Below are 25,979 nucleotides of genomic sequence, written 5' to 3'. Positions count from 1 at the left end.
TCATAAGAACATCTGGAATTATGCAGAGGTACAAGCTGGAGCAAGGGAGACGGCTGAGTGGGTAAGAGCACTTGCCACCACACCAAATGTCCCCCAGAAACTTGGCAGAAGGAGACTCTGCCAACTAGGTATAGGCTGTCCTCTGACCCCCATACGTATGCGGTTTTACACTCGCAAACACAGACATGCTCACACAGACACACATACAAATGTAAATAACTGTAACAAGAAATGAAATAAGCTATACACTGATTCACTTTCAAAGTTTTATAAATATACAGTTGCAAAGTCTAGTCATTTCCGATCGTGTGTGTGTGTGTGTGTGTGTGTGTGTGTGTGTGTGTGTAAGCCAGGGATTGATTCTAGGAGGCTTCCTCAATTACTCGGTATCTTATCTTTGGAGACAGGGCTCTCACTGAAACTGCCAGGCCCTGACTCAGGAGGTTGGTTGCACAGCAGCCCCAGAGGATCTTACAGTCTCCATCTTCCCGTGATGGGATTACAGTTGTGCAGTTGCATCCCACCTTTTAAATAGATGGTGAGGAGTTGAACTCGGGTCCTCATGCTGGTGTGACAAGCACCTTCCCCACTGAGCCATCCCTCAAGCCCCTGCAGTTTCTTAAAGTTTCATTTATAAAGCGTTCACTCAAGTTAACTACCTCAGGATCCTGAGTACTGTCTCCATGTTGGTACACTCCTCTAGTCCAAGTGAGGTGGTGCTTCAAGAAGCCATTTATCCAGAGAGCAAGCCTTTGAACAATGCAGTTTATCCTAGAGCTACAGTGAAGAGTGCTCTTAACCTAGCCAATGAAAGCACCATTGCTTTTTAAACATACTTTTTATTATACATACAACATTTTTATTTTCTCCAAATTATCTTAACAGCCAAGAGAACCCAGATTGGAGGCAGAAAACAGGCTCTGGAAGAAGCCTAGCTCATCTGACACTGGCTGACTAGAAGCTACAGCAGCAGAGCAGGCTCAAGGGAACCAAAATGCACCTTTAACAATAGTGCGAAGTTGGTGAGATGGGGAAGACAAGATGTGGCTTGACAGCCAACCCTCAATGGGAAAACTTTTAAGTCCCTGGCATCTTAACAGTCTGTTTATGAAATACAACATCTGTTCTAAAAAGGCCAAGCATCGACAAACATGCCCTGTGTGCCCACCAGGGGCAAGGGTTAATATGCTGATCTCGTCTTACTCAACAATTGCAGATTAGGATCGTGCCTGTAAAACCACAGTGTGGATTAACAGGCTTGGCTGCAGGGCTCCTGTTTTCCAATATGACAGACAGAAATGACACCTGTTCTTAGGGGAGACGGATTTAAATGTCACTTGATGGCAGTAGTCTAGTTCAAAATATTAAACACCCAAGAGAAATAAGAAATGATTACTTTTCCTACAATGGTATCCTTTCAGAATCGAATGAGCCCCCAAAGGTTACCTGTGTGTTAACCCGCATCCCTGTTTTCCATTTTTTCAGCACAAGAGATCCAACCCAGGGCACAGTGCATGCAAGCAAAGTGCTCTACCACTGAGCTACATCCCCACGTCTAACTGCTATTTCAGGAGGCACTCCTTCATTCTTAGTCCTTTCGTCCTACGACAATCTGGTCTCTAGGATGAGAAAGGGAAGTCCTCTGCACGCCAACCTTAACAGGGGTGGGAGCTCTCCACAGTCATCAGTGGAACTTCAGTTTCTGCCATCTTGTAAGCCGCCAACTAAAACCAAGCAGGCCAACAACAAAGCCCAGTGTTCCTCTTAAAACACAGCTATGGGCTAGGAAGAATGAGATGAACTTCTAAGAGGCCAAATGTAAGTGAGCGTGGAACTCCACAAGGCACACACCCTCACTCGAAGTGAACGTGGAAATCCAGAAGGCGGAGCCTCTCACTGAAGACTTGTAACGTCTAACTTTGGTTTTGCAGTTGATCAACAAAGGCCCTGCTTTAGCCCTGGCTTTAGTGTACAAAGAAAAGGTACACAGTAAAATGTGACTAGCTTCTTGGGTTCTGCCATCTAAATCTACAATGTTCCCTGCACACCTACTAAACTGCAAGCCAGAGCCAAGTGCACACCTGCAAGCCCACTTGGGAGGTGCGGGCAGGAAGATCAGGAGTTTAAATCATCCTCACATATAAACCGAGCTGCAGCCAGACTCTACTCCATGAAACTCTGTCTCAAAGCACAAAACCCAACAGAAAACACCTGCCAGTCAGGACTCAAGTCTTTCAGTGCCCAAGAAGCAAAACTAGATCCTTCCTGGAAGAAGGGCTGAAACCTTCTGCCTCCAGGAACTTCCACAGAAAGCTTTCTGTGGAAATATGGTGAATCCACAGCCAAAACTCACAAGCAGGCTGGGCAGGTAGCTAAGCAGGTAAAGGCACCTGTCAACAAGCTTGTCATCAAACCTGAGTTTCATCCCTTTGACCCACATGATGGGAGGAGAGAACAGACTCCTGTAAGCTGTCCTGTCAGCCCCCATGTGTCTGCCATGTGTGTACACCCACTCCTAGCATGTAAATGTAATTAAAAACTCCTGACAAGGACACCGAGAGGTCAAAGCACCAAAGCCAGCAGCAACAGCCAGGAGACTCAGACCCGCTAACCCCGAAACACACTACCTATATGTGACAGTTCAACTTAGGTGGACCTACAGTTCATCTATGGCAGTCATCTCTCACTGTGCTGTCTGCTGTCCTCTGGACATACGGCAGTGTGCAAGTGACCTTCTGAGGTGCTCCTCATGAACATGACCATCCACTCTCCCTGATCCACATTCTCTTTCTTCTTAACGTGTGTGTGTGTGTGTGTGTGTGTGTGTGTGTGTGTGTGTGTCTGGTAGATGTGTATGCAGATGTGAGTAGCAGTCACAGACAAACTCTGAATGTCAAGCAGGAGCTGTTCAGTCTTTTCCTGTGAGACAGGGTCTCTCATTAGAACCTGGGGCTCACTGATTGGGGCAGTCTGTCTGGCCAGCAAGCCCTGGGGATCCTCCAGCATTGACATTAGAAATGTGCCCACTATACCTACACCCACTTTTATGTGAATTTTAGGGACTGAACTCGGGTCTTTATGCTTGTGTGATGGCACCATCTCCAAAGCCCCCTAGTTGTCTTTATAACTATTTTTAGAAGCCTTTACACATAACCTAGAAACAGTGGCCAAGTCACCAAACCAGGACAGTTATATAACATGAAGACAGAACCTCAAGGATGCACATAAAGTATTAATTTCTTTCTTCTGGGTCCAGCCTATCAGATTTAGTATATTAATGTCCTTAAGGCCTCTAGGTGTTAATTTAACAAGACCAACCTGTTCCTGTGGGAAATCACCATCTCCAGTCTACAGAGGCAATGCCAATCACAGATCCCAACTTGGATACAAGAAATGGAGTGAGTGGAAAATAAATGACCAGAGTCTGTCATACCAAGATGAATGTCCCTCAGGATTTAATATAGAAATATGGGAATAGGCGGTCTGACTAAAACAGTCTGTGGCCAAGCCTCCAGGTGAAGGCCTTGAGAAAGAAGAAGGCGAGCAGAGGCAAAGGGCCATGACACATGCTAAGTTCCCAAGAAGCCCAGAAGGGAGTTGGGAAGCACGAGGCTCTTCCTCACACACTCCAGCAGCAGCTGAGACTCACACTGGCCAGGCACGTGGATGGCAGGGCTGAAGAGGCCAGTTCCAACCAGTTCACGCTGTCATGTGAAGCCCTCTGCAGTGCACTGAAGGCAGGGGACAGGAGCAGAAAGAATGTACAGGCCACAGGAGGGCAAGGGGTGCTCTGAAACACTGTCTTCCAGACAGGACGTGCGCACCACAGTGATGACCTCATGGATGGCTGTGCTGCCCTGCACAAGACACTTAGAAGATTAAGCCAGCCAAGTTCCCATTCTGGGGGCATGTGGGGGGCAGAGGATGAGATCATGAGGTCACCTGGTGACCCAAGAAGCTACTGGCAGTTGCTGGTTGGTAGTGGGGAGGAAGAATCACATTCTTTATTGTGCAGCCATTGCTAAGTTCTGCCCATGCTACAGTAAATAGTCCTCGCCTGGGCTTATCCAAGTAGCCTTAATTAAACTCAGTGGGAGGGACACACACACACACACACACACACACACACACACACACACCATCACCATCACCACCACCAGCAGTACCACAGTAGCACCATCGGCAGCAGCAGCAAAACACAAAGACACAAAAGCAGGAGAATTTGTTGGGAAAAAGGGTACAGTGGGGAGAGGGCTAAAATAATAATTGGAGTAAAAATGACCAACATACATTATAGACATACATATTGTCAAATAAAATATGATAATAATATATTCTATTAAAAAGAAATAGAAAACAAAAATCACTGTGTATGTGTGTGTGGGGTGGTGTGGGGTGTAGCATCTGCAAACCTACGCTGAGCTACTTTGGCATCCAAGTTCTCGGAGGGAGGATTCTTTCCTTGGTAGTTTTGCACGTGTCCTCTTGCACCAGCCCAGGTCTAATCGTCTGCTCAGACAAAGGCGCCCTCAAGACCAGGTGCCAGAGCGCAGACATCTAAAGGTCAGGAGTAGTAGGGCCTTCCAGAACCAGCTACGAGAAGAATGCCTTCTATAAATAAGGCTCTTGATGACAGAAACACATCGCCCATGGAAATAAGACGAGGACGGAGATGGCACCAGGGCTGGGATGCTGGGTTTTACTTCAGAACTGTTATTTATTTTTTCTATGTGATTGTGTACACATGAATGGAGATCAGGAGACCACTTTTGGGAACCAGTTTTCTCCTTCCCCCACCATCTTCATGCCTTAATCGGATGCACTACCTAATTGCTACATTTTAAAAAGAGCTACTTGAAAATGTCATAATGTGTTCTATAGTGGCATGAAGTCACAGGTCACCCCAGAAGAAACATCCTTAGCCTCCACCAGCCAGCAAGATGGCTCAGGGGTGTAAGGCCCTTGCCATTGAAGCCCAACAGGCTTGATCCCTACTTACTTACTGTTGTGTATGGAGGCAAAGGGAGTGCATGCCATGGCTTAATGAAGGAGGAAAAGCAAACTCCACTAGTTGTCTTCTGACTGTACACGTAGAACATGCATGTGTGCCTATCATCTCTCTCTTTCTCTCTCTCTCTCTCTCTCTCTCTCACACACACACACACACATACACTAACACACACACTCACACACATACACATATACTAACACACACATACACTAACACACACACACATACACTAACACACACACATACTCACACACACACATACACTAACACACACACATACACACACACATACACTAACACACACACATACTCACACACACACATACACTAACACACACACATACTCACACACACACATACACTAACACACACACATACTCACACACACACATACACTAACACACACACATACCTACACACACATATACTCACACACACACACTAACACACACATACTCACACACACATACACTAACACACACACACACATACTCACACACACACATCATACACTAACACACACACACATGCAGAGATGATGATGATGATGATGATGATGATGATGATGATGATGATGAAAGAAACTTCTATGCCCAGAAGTCTTGCTGTGGTGCTGTGTAAGCCCCAGGTTATACCAGGTTCCCTTACTTCTGTGGTCCATATCTAGCACACTCATCCTTTCCAATATAGTGCCAAGGCAGCTGGTGGAGGTGAGCATGCCTGAGGAAGCACATGGCCGTTGCAGACTCAGGTGGAGAACTACAATGGCACACACATTTTCTTTTCCCCCTTCCTCACCCCCTCCCCAGCTGGGTTAAACCGACAGGCTGTAGAGGCAGGTGCTCCTGCATTTGAACCAGGAATGCACTAGAGCTGCACAGGAATGCAGAAACAACTGAGCCTCCATAACCTACACATTCTTCATCTGCAAATGTGTATAACATTAGATACTTATTTTCCCAGCACCAACCACTGTAGTATTTAGTCAGTGAGTTGCCCAAGTAAACAATAGAATGTGGTCCATTTTGAGAGCAACAGGCAAGGGCAGATGATGGGGGGGAGAAAAGGTCTGACTCAAGAAGACAGCGTAGAAGAATCAAATTATCTTGCGTCAGCGAGATGCTCATTGAGTACAGGCACCCCCCCCCCCACATGAATTCAACTCTAGGACCCACAGAGTGGGAGGAACCAAGTCTAGAAAGTCGTCTCTGACCTTCACAAATAGGCCATGGCGTGCACTCTCCTTGCTCCCATACACACAAGTAAATAAAAGTGTAAAACAGAGAAATAATGAAATAATCTTTTAGAATTGATAAATGCCGGGCTGGGGAGATGACTCTACATTCCTCCATCTGGAAATAGAAGAACATTCTGGAAGTGAATGAGCCACCAAGCCTGTAGAACTCAGCACAGAACAAGAGAGACTTACTTCAAACAACATAGAAGGTGAAGACTGACTGCTGCCACTGGACTTCCACATGTGCACTGTGCACACATATGTACAACACACATAAAAAGAGTACACAGATACCTACAAGAGTAAGCATGCAGATTCTGTTTCCAGAAGACAGATCACCTATACCTTCAGACCTGCAGAATCCTCTAGAAAACCCGTCAGGCCCTCCCCTGGCGATGTCAGCTAAGGCTGACTTACTTGGCTAAGCACCAAGGTGTCAAAATGGCAGGTGGTGACTTAGCAGCAGCAAGAGAACGGTCCCTTCCTGTTCTTCCTGCACATGCCCTGGCCTGGCTGCTTCTCAAGAGGCCTCTGGGATTAGTGGAGTCAGAGTAGTTTTGGATACTTAAGCTGTTATGTTCTCTGCAAATCACAGTAAGAGGTTTCTCCCTGTTAAAGCAGACTGAAATACTGGGGGAAGTTAGACATCAACAGTAAAGTAAAAGTCTGGACGAGGCCTTCTAGAACATTCTGATAATGTCGGGTAGGAACGGGGAGATGGGGCTACTGAGCCCAGAGCCTCTGGATACTCATGGATTACAACCATAAATGCTTTTCCACTCCCACCCCCAATCTGCGGCCTACAGGAAGCATAGCAAACTGAGTTAGCTATCTCACGGTGGCTTTGAAACACATGGGTTCCTTATCACATCACGATGTCAGAAGAACCTGTGAACCTTACAACCGAAAGCTGAGTCTGACATTTACTTTCTTATAATCTCACTTTCAGATCCTTAAGCCAGCCTTTCAAGAACTTGCTCCACACAAGCTATTCAATTTATTCCTTGTTTGCAAAAATCTGTTTTTGCATTTTACCCTGCAAAAGTGGTTTGGTCCTTTCTCCTTGCTAAAGAAAAACGCATACAGGTCACAGCCCAGCTTGGGCTTTTCTTAAATGGCACTAATGGGGACTCCCTGGAACACTGTCTTCATCTCTGACGACAGTGGTGCTACTCCTGATAAAACTGGTAACAGCAATGCCTATCTCAGAGGATACCAGAGCCCAGTTCCAAGCCAACCCATGCTGAGGAGACAAGAAGACAAAGAAGCGTGCGAGCCCGTGTTGAGAGTCAAGATCACAGGCCCCTCCTTGTAGCAAGCATCCAACACAGGGCTAAACCTTTCAACACCCTCTTTAGTAGCCACTGTGCAACTCCACAGAGGTGTGACCTTCCTCATCACCTGCAGCAATAAAACCAATTCAACCCACAAGTGGGGTCCTAGGTGAACACAACCGGTCTTTGGCTGGAAGCAACAAGACAGTGAGAAGCGAACAGGGCAACAGCAAGGTTTCCTGATGGAACCCGAAGCAAACAGAAGGAAAAGGAAACAAAGGTCCATTTGTTAGAAAACATAAAAGCAGAGTTAAGTGTCACAGTGAAACAAAGATGCTGTTTGACAACAGTAGTGGGGTAAGTGGGTACAGATGAAAAAGCCAGGACAGACCCACACAGTAGAATCAAAGAAATCTAGGCAAAGTATTCATTACAATAAGAGAACAACTTGAGGGCCAGCGAACTGGCTCAGGAGGTAAAGATGCCTGAGCCAAGCTTGACAACCAAGCTCAATTCCTGGGATCCACGGGGCAGGAGGAGAGGACCAAGTCCTACAAGTCATTTTCAACCTTTGGCCTCCACGATAACAAACAGGCATGCATACTTGTAGACACACACATGCACATACATACACAACACATACATGCAGACACACATGCACACATATACACAGAGACAGACACATGCACACACATAAATAAACATATATACACACAGACACAAATAGGCTTTTACACACGCAGACTGAACACATCTAGTTCTCCTTCCTGTTGAAGAGCGCTGACTAAAGCTCATTATAGGCAGTCTAGGACCCTGACAGACTCATAGCCTTGCTACTCAGAATGACTGACAGGAGACCAGGGCATTTCTGGGCAGGGATTTTCATTCCCCTCTCACAATTATGAATTGCGACCTTCTGAGTTTACTGTATATTTACAGTGGGCAGAATCTCCCCTGGTTCGATCTCTGATGACACATGGAAGGACAAGACCTTTTGGAGTCCATGAGAGCTGGAAACAGAAACCCATGTACAGAAGCATACACTTGGATGAAGGGAAACAAGGGACCCACCGTGGACATTCTGTCTATTCACTGTCCTGCTCTCATGCCTTGGAGATCTCACTCCCAGCCCTAGGGGAGAGCAACTCCCCAAGTGCACCGTCTCCACAATCACTATCAGAGCCCTAAGTGCAGAGCGACTCAGAAGACTCAGAACAGCCGAGGAAGGAGGGATGAGCAAGCAGACCCTTCTGATGTCAGCTCTAATCACAAATAGACACAATCTAGACTCACCCTGGAGGTGAGGCTCAGTGAGGACCTGTCTAGATTAGGCTAGCCTGTGGGCGCGACTGTGAGGGAGTTTTGTGGCTGTGCAGAGTAGGGAAAGTGCTGAGGCAACATTTCATGGGCTAGGCAAGGAACAGGGGAAGGAGCCAAACACTAGCATGCTCACGGTAACTGACTGCTCTCTGCTCTCTCTGGTTGGGACCAGCTGCTCCACATTCCTCCTGGCTCCACCTCCCAGCAATGATGGACTGTAACCCAGAACTGTGAGCCAAAGAAGCCCTTTCCCCAGAAGTGGCTTTTGCCGGGCATTTTATCACAGTAGCAGGAAATGGAAAAACCAAGAGAGCCTCGTAAATCATCTCTCACCCTGGCCAACACGCAGCCACACTAGACTCAGTTATGGGCACAATGACTCATTATTGGGCTGGCCAGTTGGCTCAGGGGGGAAAGGTGATTGCTCTGGAGGCTGACCTGAGTTCAACCCTGAAGCTCACATAAAGATAGAAAGAGAAAATCTATTCCCTCTATTCTGGCCTTGACCTGTACGCTGTGATAATCTGGCCCCCCAATATCTCAGTAGTAAATAAAAAATTAAAGGTATTAAAAAATGGCTATCACTACATCTCTGAAATATTCAAGGTCCCCTGGCCTCTACTTAGGATGGGGGTGGGCAATACTGAAATACAGCTGAGGCTTTGTTCATCCTACACACTTTTTAATAATAAAATGTCCCGCAAAAACATATGTCGTGGGCTTGGCTGAGTGAGTTAGGGAGCTTATCTCCTAAATGGCAAAGCAACCCTCTTGCCATACCAAGCCGGAGTTACAAGCAGCCTGACAGTGCAGGAAAGATGGCCGCCTGGACTTCTGGTGGTTATATATTAGATGTGATCACTATTTCAAGACAGATTTTCCCCTTAATATTTATAGAAAGAAAATGGGCACCTAGGAACCAAATGAATTTAGCTCATGAATTAGGCAAGTGTAGATGACAAATGTGGCTGATGAATTCCAACTAGACTCCATGATTAGAGGGGAAGGGGCTGGGAAGCGGAGGGTAAAGCGGTGGGTGTGACCTGAGGCCCAGCCGCTGGCAGGCAGTAACTTACCTTCCCTGCGTACTCAGACACAATCTGCTTGATCTCCGCAGAGCAGAGACCCACGATCTGGCCGACGGAGCTTGCGGTGAGACGGCTCTGCAATCACATGAGGTATGTTCTCAGGGTCACGTGCCCATCACAGAAGTGAGTCTAAATGCGAGGTACACAGTACTGCCCCAGGAAAGTCACCTGGTTTTGACCTCTGGCTTCAGAGCCGCCCCCCACTACTATCTGCTGAGTATCTCAGCTGGCTGCTTTAGCTTCCTTGGCCCCTGGGTACTCTGGAACCATGCTCTATCTCAAGTCATTTAGTAGCTATCCTAGCTTCCCCTCTGGCCCTGCTGACTTCTCAGGCACTGGTTACCTCCACAGGCTTTCCTTCAGGCGCAGGTACCCCTAGGATTCCTTTGTCTCCACCCCTACATCCAGATGTTTGGGGGCCTGAGGCTCACAGATGACAAATACAAAGGAACCACAAGCCCTAATCTATCTCTTTTTTTTCCCCACAGGTATTTCCTGATCTTGAAAGAAGAGATCCTGCCCTAGGACATAGTTAATTCTGGGCAGGCCTTGACCTGTGAGAGGGCTCCCTGCAATTTAGGATTTCATCTCCTTGACAGCTGGTTTCAGGAGAAGACAGGGGTTCCCATTTCAGAGAAGCAGGACTGACCCTGGCTCTTCCATAGAGGCCAGTATGTTACCCCTGCCTGAACACAGTGCCCCAACAGGCTCCCTCTTAGAAGGCCGGTGGCAGAGCTAGGCATTGTAAAAAGCTTCCTGCTGAAGACAGAGGGCTCTGAAGATGGTGCTCCCCTGCCTCGGGCCCCTAGAACAGATTGGGGTGTGGCCAAGTCTCTATCTCTGCATCTCCACTCCACAACCCCTTCCCTACTTGCCCTCACCTCCTCGTTTGCCATGGCGGTCATCTTGGTCATCAGTGACTGAATACGCTGCTGAAAGAGAACAGAGATGAGAGAGTGGTTCTGACCAATCACGTGAGACTGAAGCAAGTGCCTCCTGGGTCTCCGCAGTGAAACCTCAGAGCTGCTGTTTAATGAGGGTCAATGGTGAACCTCATAACACTTCAAACAAAGGAACTGTGAGTGGAAGGTAGGCAGCTTGAGAGCTGTGGGTGGGAGCTAATGCTTCCCTCCAATGACCCAAACTGGAACCTCCAACGGCCACCATATGCCACACACCTCTTCTGCTGCTTGAAGCTCATCTTCCTCGTGAGCATCCGTCTTCTCTGCAGCTGACAGCCCTGCAGCAAGCGCTGTTTTCTTGTCCTCAGCCTAGAAGAGGAGATGAGCAAACAGCTGGGCACCAGCGTTGGAGACTCAGCAGAAATAGGACAGGCTTACAGAGAGGTAGGCTGTGGAAGAAACATATCTGGGGCCCAACCAAAGAGATAATCTAGGGGCTCCCTCTGAGGCAGGCCAGTCAGGGTTGGTGAAGTCAGTCTGACACAGCACCACATCAGCTGGACTTCAAGCATCCTGTAGCTCTGGGATGCTTCTGGTCCTGGCCTGCAGAGGTGACAGGCTAGAAATACCAAGACGAACAAGCAGGGGACAAAGGTGGCTGGTATATTCCTAGGGCTGCTGTTTGCCCAGGGCCTGGTGCCTGATCAGCAGCACCTGTTACCCTGCCTACACCTGTGCCGCTGCCACCTCCAGGTCTAGGTATGTCTTACCTTCTCTGTTTTGCTCTGGCGACTAAATCCGTATCTCCTGTAAGCCACGAGAAAGAATTTAATTACTATTCAAAAATCTCAATAAATTCCAAAAAGTGCATTTTTATTGGATTGTGTGTGTGTGTGTGTGTGTGTGTGTGTGTGTGTGTACACGTGTGTGCATGAGTGTAGAGGCTGGCAAACATTGAATGTCTCTCTCAGTCACCAAATTGTTCTGAGTCAATATCTCTCAGCAGTTCAGCTAGCCTGGCTGGCCAGCAAGCCCCAGGGACCCCTGTTTCTGCCTCCCAGCACTGGGGTCCCAGGTGCTCAGCCTTACAACTGGCTTTTACACCGTGCTGGGGATGGAGCTCAGACCCTCAGGCTTTGTGGCAAGCACTTTACCATGTTGGCCATCCCCAAGCCCCAGCATTTAGGCTTTTCATAGAATATGAAAAGGATCTAGGCTATTCAGAGCTTAGAGAAAATATTCCATGTGCTTTCTCCAGAAACAATTTATCAGATCCTGAATTTAGCCAGTCACAGTATCTGCAGTTCAGATGCTACATATGGGAATGCTAAGACAGTACGGAGTATCCTTTAAGGGTACTTGTTACTCTTTGGATCGGAACTGCATCTCAGAACCACACTGCAAGCTAAAAATCAAAACCACACTGCAAGCTAAAAACCTTAAAAACATCTGTGCAAACAGACAATGTCTTTAAGGCCAATGCAGACTTTAATATTGCTTTAATGACCTCAAGTCACACCCATATTTTATTTTCACACATAACCCAAACATAATGCCAGTCATGTGTACCATTTTATGAGAGCTTAAATTTAAAGAGAGCTTTAATTTAAAAGCATTTCAGCTTTAGTTAGTTTATGTTCTGGCTTAAAACAAAAACTGCTTTTTTTCTAAAGCAAATACAATAACACACACACACACACACACAGATTCAACCCGAAACAAAAGATATAAATGTGAACGGCCATCCTTGAAGATGTTAGTTTGGAACGAAGTTGCATGCAAGCATTTAAGAAAAAAACAGACTAAGGTTTTGCTCTGCCTTGCTCAGGACATGCCCTGCCCACGGGATCAATGTGTGGCGCTCTCTGGTTCCTGAGCAGCACCCCTCCTCCAAGGCCTCTCACAGGAGCCGCTCTGGCTCCACCTACTGTCCACCACGAGCCTTACAGTCTGGCCAGCTCTGCCTTCATCTGCCTCTCTGCTTTCATCACAATCCTTTCTCATTTGTGAGTGCCTGTGAGTGTGTGAGTGTGTGAGTGTGTGTCCACCTCATTTTTAAGACAGGCACTTGGATTGGCCCGGAGTTTACCTGTTAGACTAGGCTGGCTGCAGTGAGCTCCAGGAATGTTTCTGCCTTTGCCTTTCTAGCCCTGGAGTTAAAGCGAATGTCAACCACAGGCAGCTTTGTATAGTGGGTTCTGAGGACTGAGTTTCAGTCCTCATGATGGTAAACCAAGCACTTGTACCAAATGAGCCGCCTCCCGGGGGCCTTCGTTAACAATTTCTAACAAGGGGCTATCTATGCACTTTAGTTTTGTACAGTCCCTGTCCCCTCTCAAAATAATGCCCCTGGCATGGATGGCCTTTGGATTGGAAAAACGTATTCAACTCTCAGCAGCAGATGAGCTGGGAGAAGGGCCATCACATATAAGACCAGAACCAACTCAGTGGCTTTTCGAAACACACGAGTTTAATTTGTGGGAAAGAGACAACCTCAGAGAGTCACCTTAAAACAAGCAAATAAACAAAGCCAAACAACACCACACCACAAGAGGCAAGTGAGGTGGCTCTGTGGGTAAGGATGCTTGCCATGTAAACTCAAAGGCCTGAGTTCGATCCCTACAGCCCACATAGAGGGAGAGAACTGACCCCTGTCAGTTGTCTGACTTCTACACAAGCAGCCCACGGCTTGTGCACATAGCCTTCATTTCTCCCCCTGCCCCCTCATTCTCCCCCCCCCCCACAACTAATAAGTCCGGTCTTTCTTTGAAAAGCTAGAATAGCTAAGGCTAATTTGCTCGTTTACCACTGTTTCCCAGAGGAGGGCACCATGAGACACGCAGGGGAATGCTAGTGAGAATTAGTGTCAGCCACACAAGGGTCGGACCACTATCCCCACACACGCAGGAAGCACAAGGCACATACTCACATCACGAGATCGGTCACCCTGGGTAGACAAGGCAGGACATGGGCAAGGTTAATATCCAGGGTTGACCAAGGGAAGCCTGTCCTTGCATGTTCTTAAAGAAGTGAGGCTACAAAGCAAAACTGTCCAGGACAAGGACTTTTAAGAAGTACTAAGGCTTCCTATTCTGGCTTTCATTTTTCTAGTCAGAGCAACCTCTGCCTTGAAGGATTACTGCCGGGCACAGTGAGACAGCTCTCGTGCTCTGTGAACTATCTGCTTAAAAATAGGGCCAAAGAATCCACTGGAGCCCTGGTCTCTGCAAACTTCCCAAGTAGGTCAGAGTCCACGCACAGACACACCCATTTCCAGAGAGCTACAAAGGTGGGCAGAGATGCAACCCGGAAGTCATAGCTGCAAACTGTGGGCGCAGTCAGGCAGGAGCTAGCTTGCCTTCTTTCCTCTCTCTCTCTCTCTCTCTCTCTCTCTCTCTCTCTCTCTCTCTCTCTCTCTCTCTCTCTTTTGATACAGGGTCCCACTATGTAGCCTTGGCTAGCCTAGAGTTGGCCTCAAACTCACTGAGATCGACCTCTGCCTCTGCCATCCAGTCTCAGACTAACAGGGTACCTCCCCACTCCAGCAGCTGCCCAACTTTAATTAACAAAAAACTGGTTGTTGGCTTGCTTGCTTCTTTCCTTTCCTTCCATTCCTTCCTTCCTTTTGGTCTTTCCTTTCTTTTCGTCTTTCTTTTAGGAATAGAAACAGCTTATTAAGAAAGGAAAAGTATCCCGGAGGATGGGAGAGGGCTAGTAAGCTGATATGAAAGCCCAAAAAGACTTTATCTAGATATAGATATATTCTATAAGTTTATCTATAACTAAATATACCTATCTCTGTCTATATTCTTTTTTGTATGTATACTGGGAAGTAGAAGCCAGAAAACAACCTTCTTCCCCAGGACGGGGTCCACCTTGGTTTTCAAGGCAGGGTCTCCCAATGGCTTGGATCTTACCCAATGGGCTTAGTTTAGGCCGTCTGGCCCAGGAGCCCCAGGATCTATCTCCCTGTCTCCACCTCTTTACCAAGATAGCAAGTGTATACCTCCACTCTGGACATCTGGATGTGGTGCTGAGAACTGGACTCAGTCCTTCGTGCTGCAAGGCAAGCTTTCCCCAGCTTTTCTGTGAAATGGTGTCATAAAATGGGTGCAAACCAGCACCCACTCCCTACCTGCCATATTCCAAAAGTGTGGAGTGGACTCGGGACTCCTCGTCCAGCAGCTCCTCTGCTCCCTGTTGCCGCCTGTACTTTCGACGGGGCTTGTAAGCATCCTGAAGGGACGAGAAAGGCAAGGTGTGGAACAGGAGAGGCTCCTCTGCACTGTGGCTGGGTACCTCTAGCCATTCCAGGGGAGCAGACCTTTACTACAGGATGAGGACACTCACCCAGTTAGCTCACAGGCTACAGAACAGAGTCTAGGTGTGATAATTCCAATTTCCAACGTAAGCAAGCTAGGATCACTGGGAAGAGTCCAGATCAGGCTGGCCTGTGAACATGTCTGTGGGAGATTGACTGTTCTGATTGCCTTAATCGAAGTGAGGAGACTGAGCCCAGAGTGAGTGGCCCCATTCCCCTGGAGGGGCCTGGACTGAGAGACAGGAGAAAGCCAGTTGTGCACTACTGAATATCCTGTGTGCACACTCACTCTCTGCTCTTACTGTGCACACTCACTCTCTCTGCTCTTACTGTGCACACTCACTCTCTGCTCTTACTGTGCACACTCACTCTCTGCTCTTACTGTGCACACTCACTCTCTCTGCTCTTACTGTGCACACTCACTCTCTCACCTCTTACTGTGTGCACACTCACTCTCTGCTCTTACTGTGCACACTCACTCTCTCTGCTCTTACTGTGCACACTCACTCTCTCTGCTTACTGTGCACACTCACTCTCTCTGCTCTCACTGTGCACACTCACTCTCTCTGCTTACTGTGCACACTCACTCTCTCTGCCCTTACTGTATGCACACTCACTCTCTGTTCTTACTGTGCACACTCACTCTCTCTTCTTACTGTGCACACTCACTCTCTCTGCTCTTACTGTGCACACTCACTCTCTCTGCTCTTACTGTGCACACTCACTCTCTCTGCTCTTACTGTGTGCACACTCACTCTCTCTGCTCTTACTGTGTGCACACTCACTCTCTGCTCTTACTGTGCACACTCACTCTCTCTGCTCTTACTGTGCACACTCACTGTCTCTGCTCTTACTGTGAAGTGCCTTCAGATCCAGCCCTAAGTGTCTCACAGCAACAGACTGTAGTCTGAAGTTCAAGCCAATTAACCCTTTACTGCCCCCATTTGTATTGTCAGCATAACAGACGGGAAACTAGAGCCCAAGGTTTAGGAAAACTCGGGAGAGAGGCCATGACGGAGCTGCCTCTACCACCTGCCCGGAGATGAAGACACAGCTTCACGTACCATGGAAAGGAAAGGGCCGTGGCCAGGGCAGAGGCTCATTGACAGGTCTGGCCTGTTTGCTTCTGTTTTTCTTTCCGTTCTTTCCCTCCCTCCTTCCTTCCACAGCTGAAGATGGTCTTGAACTTCTGATCCTGCCTTCAGCTCTAGAGTGTTGGGATTACTGATGGATGTGCTGCTGCATCCAGCTTTGTACATGGTTCTGAGGGCCACGGCTAAGGCCACTTTAACAATATGCTCCTCTAATTCCTTCTGTTATACTGTCATTGTTGGTGTGACACAACCTAGGATCATCTGGGTAGAGATTCTCAACAAAGAACTGTCTGGATGAGTTCAACGTGTGGCCACAACCATGAGGAATGTGTGTGTGTGTTCCATATATATATATATATATATATATATATATATATATATATATATATATATATTCCATATATATATACATATACTCTTCATATATATATTCCATATATACACATATTATACACACATATACACACACACCACAAACACACACACACACACACACACACACACCCCTACACATATGTTCATTCTTTCTGCTCCAACTGAGGCTGTGACTAGTTGTTTTGAGTTCCTGTATTGACCTCCCTATAGTGATCAACCTGGAACTACAACCTCAATACACACTCTCTCACCTTTTTCATAGGGTGTTTTATTGTAACAACACAAAGCAAACTACCACATGTAGCGCAGTTAAGCAAGGAACAATAAAAATAAGCAGACACAGAACCAAACACCTTATTATGCTATTATAGTGAGTATATATTTTTACATTAGAGTTTATGTTTGGCCATAAAAGTATCTTTGGTGTGAAAGGTAGGAAGGCATATTTTTGCAAATGGAAAACAAAGCATTCGAGTCCTACCCACTGGGCGTCTGGGGTCCTGACTACAAGCCACTTGCACAGGGCTGCAGTGACCGCCTCTCAGCCTCTCAGTGCTTCTCTATGGTCATGCTTCCCACCCCAGCTTTGTTCTACCCGAATCCCTGCCTATTCTCATTCCAGCACCAGCCTGTTAGGGTCCTTATGCAATCCCTTTTGTTTTTATTAGCGTCACACCCAATTCCTAGGTGATTTCAGAAGAGCAGGTCTCTTTAGACACTGTCTGGCTTTAGAATAAAGTAAGGTCTGTGTCTTCTCTGGTGTTCTGAATGGAACACATTCTGTTAAGTGAGCAGCTATTATGCAGCTGACCTTCCCACATCCCGGAGCCACAAACCAGCTCACTATCAGACACATGTGGTAACCAATCGTCCTAGGTCTCTGCAGTGAAGGAGGCCACAGTTCTCTCATAGGCGGATGTTGTAGTTTGAATGTAAACTATCTGCACAGACGTGGTCCCAGCTGTGCTGCTGTTTGGAGAACCTTCAGGAGGCCCAACCTTGATGGAAAGAGTATGTGACTTAGCTTTGCGCCTGCCACCCACTTCCTGTTCTCTCTGCTTCCTGGCTGCCAGGTCTTCCCCACCACGATGGACTCTATTCTTGTGGAACTGTAAACCAAAATAAACCCTTTCTTGTCTAAATTGCTTTTTGCTGTTGGATTTTGTTGCAGTAACAGAAATGTGTTCCTAAGCTTCACTATCAAAAAACTTATGAAAACCAAAGTGCTTTATACTTTTTGCTGACTTTAAAAATTATTAGAGTTTGTTCCCCCTCTTTTAAGACAGCATCTTGCTTTATTATCTAATCTAGCCTTGAATGAACTCTTTGTTTCATTCTCTTCATAAAGAGATTCTCTTGCTTTAGCCTGCAGAGCAGGTAAGACTACAGCAACATGCCTGGCAACTGTATGTTATCAACATACGGTATATATAGTAAATATAGATCTATTTTATATGGCACACATTCTGGTTGAATATACATGTCTTAGGGTTTTACTGCTGTGAACAGACACCATGACCAAGTCAACTCTCATAAGGACAACATGAAATTGAGGCTGGCTTACAGTACGGTGTCGTTATGATGGGAACATGACAGTGTCCAGGCAGGCATCGTGCAGGAGGAGCTGAGAGTTCTACATCTTCATCTGAAAGCTGCTAGCAGAATACTTCCAGACTGGGATGAGGGTCTTAAAGTCCACACCCACAGTGACACACCTACTTCCACAAGGCCACACCTTCTAATAGTGCTACTCCCTGGGCTGAGCATACACAAACCATCACAGTGCATACATATGTACATATGTGAACATGTGATGTATCTATCCTGATCAGAATATGTGGCATGAAGTATGTGTTCAATAGTTGCTAATGTCCACCTTCTCATGGCCTGACTTGTCATTTCAACCCCAATAAATGCCCTTCCTGGCTCCTAAGATGGCGTATGTGCATCGGGGGACACTGGCAGCCCCTTCAAACAGAAGCACTTCATTCCAGTTAGGATCTTTTCCTGGAGGTAATCCTAACTTTCTGAGCCCCAGTTTACTTTTCTTTATGAAAAGTTTTGCGTACCTGTGACACGCACATAATCTCAGTTTTTAAAAAAATGTGTTTACTGTATGTGTGACCACCCTTGTGCACAGAGAGGTCAGAGGTCAACTTGTGGGAGTCCGTCCTCTCAGGTTTGACAGCAAGCCCCCTTTCCCACTAAGCCATCTCATGTTTGCAGAAAATCCCTGGCACGACGCTTGGCGGCTGCTCTCATACATCCCTACCCCAGATGGCTCCAGGCCACTCCCACCGTCTGTACAAACAGCAACTATAAATAACACAAGCCAGACTTAAACAGAAGTGAAAAGGAGAATGAGCCCCTGAACCCGGGCCTGCGTGTAGTTTAATTCCCACCAAACTCTCCCATTTAATAACGCTGCATAATTGCGCTTAACTGCTATTCTCCTCAGTTACCATTCAAAGAGCCAGTGACTCAAGACAGGAAATTGGATTCTTCCAAGAAAAGACTTCAAAACAATAGCATGAGGAAAGGCAGAGCCAAGGGGAGTGCTCACTCTGCACAGCAGTGGCAGGCTGGCTTGTGCACACTTTAAGTATGTACCTGCATATGCATCTTATCTTGGCACTCTGAAACCACCCAGGCAGGGGCAGGGTCAGGGGTAGGGGGAGGGGCAGGGTCAGGGGACGCACTATTACTGTCAATGTAATGGTAAAGCAGCAGGGGCTGGAAATGCGGCTCAGCTGATGGAGTGCTGGCCTAGCATTAATGAGATCCTGGCTTCCATCCTCAGTATCAACAGCGTGTGGTGGGATATGCCTGTTACTGAGCTCTCCTGAGGTACAGGAAGAGGATTAGAGGTTCAGTGTTATCCTGCATCCCCAGTGTCAAAGGTATTTGGGGGTACATGAGACCTGTTCCAGTAAAAGACAAAACAGTTCTCCTCCCCCAGCTAAATAAATAATTTGTCCAAGATCCTAGGACATAGTGCTAGGCTAGCCTTAGCCTGCTTTGGGATTAGGACAGCATCAGTCCACAGCAGCACTAGGCTCTGATGGCTTGGCTTTTGTACTTGCATGTCACTCCAGCACCCATGGGCCACCTTTCCAGCTGACCTCTCACATGCCTCCTGGTGCATCTGTAGCAATGAGGACCAGCTGCTTCCAGCCAGCTGCACAGAGCGCCTGCTGAAACTCTTCAGAGCAGCAAGCATCTCACCCCATCTCTGCAGCCCGCCTTCTGCGATGGGCAGCTCCCTTAGAACAGCCTCGAACTAACAGATATGATGGTATATGCCCAATGTCTCACTCATTGTCAACATGACTGTGTTAATTTCGAGTGTGGTACAAACAATACTATGTTGGACACATGGCTACGTACACGGGGCCAGCCACATGGCTCAGTGGGAAAGACTGCTTACTGCTGGGCCTCAGGACTGGGCTTAATCCCTGAGACCCACATGGCAGCAGGAGTATACTCTGGCATGTGTACTCACGTGCACATGTGCACACACACAATAAAGAAATCAAAACTTAAATACTTCAGACATTCACTATGCAGAGTAAACTTATATTTTCTTTTTGCACACACTATAGTTTGGGGGTGCACATGGTACATGGAGTTGGGGGGGTCAGCTGTAGGTGTTGTCCTCTGTTGATTTCTACCTTTTTAAAAAAATCATGTTTTATTTATTTGTTTGCTTATTTAGGATGTGTGCATGTGCCTGCATACACCCACATATAGCCACATGCTACAGCCTTGGTGTGAAGGTCAGAGGACTACTTGTGGGAGGTTTTAGGAGAGGGTCTCTCACTTTTCCCCAACTTCACAGATGTGGCTAGTCTAGCTGCCAGCATCCTCCAGGGATCCTCTTGTGCCGTTTCCCGGCAACGAGATCGCAAGCTCATGTGGGTTCCAGGGCCCAAACTCAGGCCCTCAAGCTTATGTGGCTAGCCCTTTCCCCATGGAGTCACCTCCCAGCCACAAAGTCTTGCTATGACACATGCCAGGCCGGCACTGGCTACTCCCACGTACTGCCTCTCATCCTTGTTTCTGCTTAAAGATAAGACCTGCAGAGCTTAGATCTTTATCACACTATTTCTCCTACGTGTGTCTGGGGGAGGGCACACACGTATGCCACGGTGCACACGCAGAGGTCAGTTTTCTCCTTCTATCACGTGGGTTTGGGGGATGAGAATCAAATTCAGGTTATTAGCTTAGAAAGCGTCCTGATCCACAGAGCCATCTCACTGGTCCTGGGTTCAAACAATCTGCCCATAGCTAACAAAGCACGGAGTGACAGCAACAGAATGACATGAGAACGGGGACTCCAAATACGCTCTCCCTCGTTCTCATCAGTTCCCCTTGGGGGTTCTAACACTTCACCTTGACAGGTGATAAAGGACACATGAATGGCATTAAAAAGTTAAGGCGACCCCAACACAGAGAACCCCTGTGTGTCTGATAGCCGCTTTCCTCGAAGCACCGTTACAATTGCTTTCGCCTGTCATAGTGATTCCTCTGAGCCCACATCTGAAATGGTAGGGCAGGGAGAACGCAACCTACCCCTGTGGTGTCAAACCTCTGACGGCTGCCCTCACAATTGCCAGGAACGACTTCTTCATTGAACTCCATCTGGTGCTCCGCGCTCGAAGGCTCCAGCGGGCCGCACCGCACCCTGCTCAAGCGGAGGCTGCCCCCACTGACCGTAAGTGGCCCATTCTCACGGCCTAGCACAGCTGTAGTTCCCTTTCTGTCGCTGTGATTAACACTGACAAAAGGCACTTAGGGAAGGAAGGGATCATTTAGCTCATTGTTCTGGATTACGGTCCACCACACAGGAAAGTCACAGCAGATCTGAGACGGGGACCACGTCACCTCTGCTGTCCGAGCGGAGGGAAATGAGTGGCACACCTCGCTTGCTTGTACTCAATTCATTTTCTCCACTCTTACAGTCGGAGACCCTTCTAGAGAACAGTGCTGCTGCCCACAGTGGGCTGGGTCTTCCCTACCAATTAATAAATAAGACAATTCCCTACAGGCCAACCTGCTCTAGACAATCCCTCGTTGAGACTGTCTTCCTAGGTGATTTCTAGATTGTGTCAGATTGACAATCAAAGCCGACCATTGCAGCATCTTTAACAAACCTTCTTCAGTCTAGGAACTATAATTAGACCTGCTTTCCACCCACCAGGGCTCCACGGGTGCTTACACCAAGTGCCACACCCCACCCCCAAAGCAGACCACTGTAACTTACAACCACTTTCCTTCCTTTCCAATATTTCACATTAATAAACCAAGCAAAGCCCCTGGATTCTAAGTCACAGAGACACTGAGATGACAGATAGCATTCATTTGTGTATGTTTCTCCAGACACAGCCCCAACCTTGTCCCCTGTCTGTCTTTCCCATGAGCAGCGCTGTCCCTCGGACACTATCTTCCTCTTACGGATCCAGCACAGGTGCCACCTCCAGGCCCCATGAGTCTGTACCAAACTGTGTAGCTAAACTGGGTATGGTGGTGCATGCCTGTAATCCTGGCACTTGGGAGGTTGAGGCAGGAGGACTATCACAATTTCAAGGTGCTCAAGGTAAAACTTTGCCTCAAAAATACAACTCTAAAGGTTTTTCTCTCCCTTGCCACTTCAAGGCGGAATGGAGCTGACACACAAAGGGGAGGGGGAGGGGCCCAGGCTGTTGCACTTGAGTTCCTCATGTCTGCTACCATCAAGTGACCTGCTCTTTTTAGTGTCATCACGGTGGGACAGCACAGATTCATGTCCAGAATTACTGCTGTGAAGAGATTCCTGAGCCAGCTCACACAGTTGGATGAGCCAGGCAAACTGAACTTCTAATCTTATGGCAGCCCCGGCATGTGCATTAACTGCACCGTTGGGATTTAAACTGGGTGACTTGTTATCCAACAAGCGCTAATTTAAACACCAAAGTAGCTCAGCTGCGGTAAGGGCTCTGTGGATAAAGGCACCTGCACGGAAGCATAAGGACCCCAATTCACACCCCTGGAAGCCATATTAAAAAAACAGATGTGTAATTTGAGCATCTTTAATCTGAGAGCTGCTATAGAAAGCCGGCTGGTGCAGACAGGAGGATCATCAGAAAACCGTCAGTCCAGCCGTACACAGCCAAAAAAATTCCAAGTATGTCATCTTAAACAAGGTGAAAGGTGAGGCTTAGCCACCGGCCTGTCCTCTCTCATCTGTCTATGGCTGAGTCCTTGCCCTTGAGACTGAGTAGAATGGTAGATGAGCTATGACACAATGGAGTCAGAAACAAGATGCACAGCGCGCCATACGCTGCTTCTAGAAGTCAGAGATTGTGCATCAGGCATAGAGGCTTTATTCTCTTCAGCCCAAGGGCGGCAGCTGCAGTCTCTTGGCTCTGGCCGGAAGCATCTTAACGAAGCTCCCCGCCCCCACTAGGGAAATAGCTCATGTGTACTGACTCCAGTGACCAGAATGCACCACGTACGGTGGCCTTCCTGCATAAGCTCAAAGCTACTCTGTTTTCCAGAGCCATCATGGGTGGGGGCGGGGCAGTGAGTTGCCTTCACCATTTGGTTCTTCATTCTCTGAGGCTGCCCCTTACCGCCGCCATGGGTGTAAGAAGGGGGTGGCGCTTTGCATTCGGATTTTTCTCCCTTAAAACCTGCAATTAAGGACTTGGGGCACAGCAGCGGGCACCAGTGTCCTACAGGGATGCTAGCATACACTCTTGGCTGTCAGCTTCTGGGGGACGTGTTACTTCTATAGAGGATGTTTGAAGGCTATGCGGTAGTGCAGGGCAGAGGCACAGGGCCAAGGACTTACCGAGAGCTCAACAACGGTCTTGATGGCCTTGTCTTTTCTCTTTATGAAGTCATCATCCTGCAAGACAGAACACAGGAACTCAACCAATTCCACTGAGCACAAAACTCAGGCACACATACAGATCTCCCTTCTTGAACAGTTGCTCCTCACTGCTGTGTGTAAAGAAGTCCAAATGAGATTTTAAAAGATGTGTCAATAGGTATGTGCATGTTCGTGTGTGTGCAGGTCCATATGTGTGTGCATGTATGTGGGGGCGAGAAGACAACTAGGGTTGTGCTTTCTCAGGTGCTGTCAGCTGGAGACAGTCTCTCCCCTGCTGAAGCTGCCTAGCCTGGGAACCCGAGGAGTCCGCCTAGCTCTCCCTCCCCAGAGCTGGTATTACAGCCTAGCGTTTGAAATGTCTACTTGGGAATCACACCTTGCTTGAATGGCAGGTGCTTACCAACTGAGCCATCTCCCCAGCTTTCAATTTCCTTGTGAAATCTCCTGTGGAAAAAAAGCTAGGACCTCTGCAAACAATGCTGATAGGACCTTACGGTCAGTAAGAAAAAGCAAGGCCATGGAGTGACTGAGACAAACACCCTCATGTCCAGTCCTCAAAAGCACTAACGGTAACCTCAACTCTAAGCCTCAGCTCTGCCATCTGCAAAACAGGAGCACCAATGCCTACACAAAAGAGCACCACTGCTTACAGGAGGAGCACCTCAGGATGAAGATGGAAGGCAGGGATGTGCTAGCATCTGAGTGCTTGGTGTTCTTACATGTCACAGTTACTGTTAACCGTGCCCACAGGAGATGTGCTGCACGGGCAGTCTCTCCTAGGAAGTGTTTTGTTTTGTTTTATTTTTTTTTTTTATTTTTTTTTTTTTTTTAACAAAAATGGAATCATGGGCCGAGGACACGACTCAATGGGTAAAGTAGTTCTCCTACCAGCATAAAGACCTGAATTGGGTGCACCCCAGAACCCATGTATAAAAGCCAGGCGAGACAGCATACACTTGGAATCCCAGTGTTTGGAAGGTAGACACAGGAGGACCGGTCAGTCTAGAGGAACCTATGAGCTCTAGGTTCAGAGGGAGTCTTACCTCAAAAAACAAGAGTGTAAAGAAAAAAAGAAGAACTAAACATGGAAAATAACTGGGGGAAGTACCTGATATCAACATGTGACATACACACACACACACACACACACACCTGACTGTGTATATAATACACAGAAGCATTTGCAATTTCATATAACTGGAGATTTATCCTCAATAGCCATCTAAAAGGCAGTTCTAATGAACCACGAGGCTGCTCAGAGGTGCCAAGGGGAGGGTGGGGTACAGGAGGGCCTATGCTCGCTGTACCCAGGGCACTCCTGGTATATACTTACACCACCAGAGAACAGAAAGGAAGGGTGCACACTAGCTTTGCCAGAATGATGCTTCTGGAGTGGGCAGTGGTTCATTCCAAGAATATGACAGCCAAAGTACTGAGAATGTGTGCTTGTTGCGTGCACAGTGCTTGTTGCGTGCACACCCTTTAATGGGATGTGGGACATGTATGCCAACTGCTGCGTGACTCAGGGGACATCCCAGAGGGGACTGCGAGCTGGAGGGGGAGGGAGGGCTGTGAACATAAGACATGGTTCTGCACTGGAGCTCCCTGTATCAACTGTGGGTCCAGCACGTGGCACTGAGGGAAGCAGTCAGAAAACACACAGTTCAGAAGGAGGGCATGGGTGTGGAAAGGAAAGGCGTTAGAGACTGCCCAGGGTGGGCAGACATGGATGAAATAAAAGACTGGGAGCAAACTTCAGAGAGCCGGAGCGATGGCTCAGCGGCTGAGCTCTTACTGCCCTTGCAGAGAACAACGTTTGGTTCCTCGAGTGCATGTCAGACGGCCCGCCACCTCCCACCCTAGCTCCAGGGAGCCTGACATCTTTGGCCTCCTTAGGCACTTACCCCCATGTAAACACACAAGCACACACAATCCAAATACATCCGAAAACAAAAGACCATAAGTACACCAGGGCAGAAGGAAGACAGCAGAGCACTGACCTCCGGGAGGCTGTAGGTCTTCTGGAACTGGGATATGGAGTAGGAGCGGATGTAGTCGCCCATCTCCTCCTTTGTTTCTATAGCTCGTTTCACCAGCCACTGCGGGAGAAAGGAGGGCGTGAGCAGGCAGGACTGGACTCCTACTGCAGTGAAACCGTGCAGCCTGTGAGTTCACGAGCACCCGCTGCTCCATGACAAGAGCAGCCAGCTGAGCATCCGAGATGACAAGACCCAGTGACCTCGTGTGTAGCCGTAAGTAACTGTGCAGCATGTGAAAGCTACAGGCTGGTCTCTCTGTCGAGAGAGGAGGAAGTTCCTTGGCATTCTTTTTGTGTTGGTGAGGTGTACACAGCCTCATGTAGCCCAGGCTGACCTCAAATTCAGTATGGAGTTGAGGATGACTCCCAAGTCCTGGGATGACAGGCGTGCATCCATCCTTAGTTTATGCCTTGCTAGAGATGAAACTCAGGGCTCGCTCCATGC

General features: G+C 47.8%; 1 protein-coding gene across 4 annotated transcripts in view; it reads right to left on the bottom strand.

Annotated features, from left to right (window-relative positions):
- Positions 1 to 25,979, bottom strand: part of CCDC93 (CCC complex scaffolding subunit CCDC93) — a 67,693-nt gene that overhangs the window by 29,251 nt on the left and 12,463 nt on the right. Inside the window, exons 5-12 of one of the 4 annotated variants that reach the window (XM_080918175.1) lie at positions 25,497 to 25,595; positions 23,455 to 23,511; positions 14,968 to 15,068; positions 13,762 to 13,779; positions 11,603 to 11,639; positions 11,109 to 11,201; positions 10,812 to 10,862; positions 9,919 to 10,005 (exon numbers count right to left, since the gene is read on the bottom strand). In XM_080918175.1, the coding sequence (XP_080774301.1) occupies positions 9,919 to 10,005; positions 10,812 to 10,862; positions 11,109 to 11,201; positions 11,603 to 11,639; positions 13,762 to 13,779; positions 14,968 to 15,068; positions 23,455 to 23,511; positions 25,497 to 25,595 (543 nt within the window). The remainder of the gene's footprint in view (positions 1 to 9,918; positions 10,006 to 10,811; positions 10,863 to 11,108; positions 11,202 to 11,602; positions 11,640 to 13,761; positions 13,780 to 14,967; positions 15,069 to 23,454; positions 23,512 to 25,496; positions 25,596 to 25,979) is intronic. The other 3 variants (XM_080918176.1, XM_080918177.1, XM_080918178.1) reach the window with 3 other exon arrangements.

This window comes from Micromys minutus, assembly GCF_963924665.1.
Source record: "Micromys minutus genome assembly, chromosome: 6".
Lineage (NCBI taxonomy): Eukaryota > Metazoa > Chordata > Mammalia > Rodentia > Muridae > Micromys > Micromys minutus.
The sequence above is the reverse complement of the archived record's forward strand: the minus strand, read 5'-3'. Positions and strand labels throughout refer to the sequence as shown.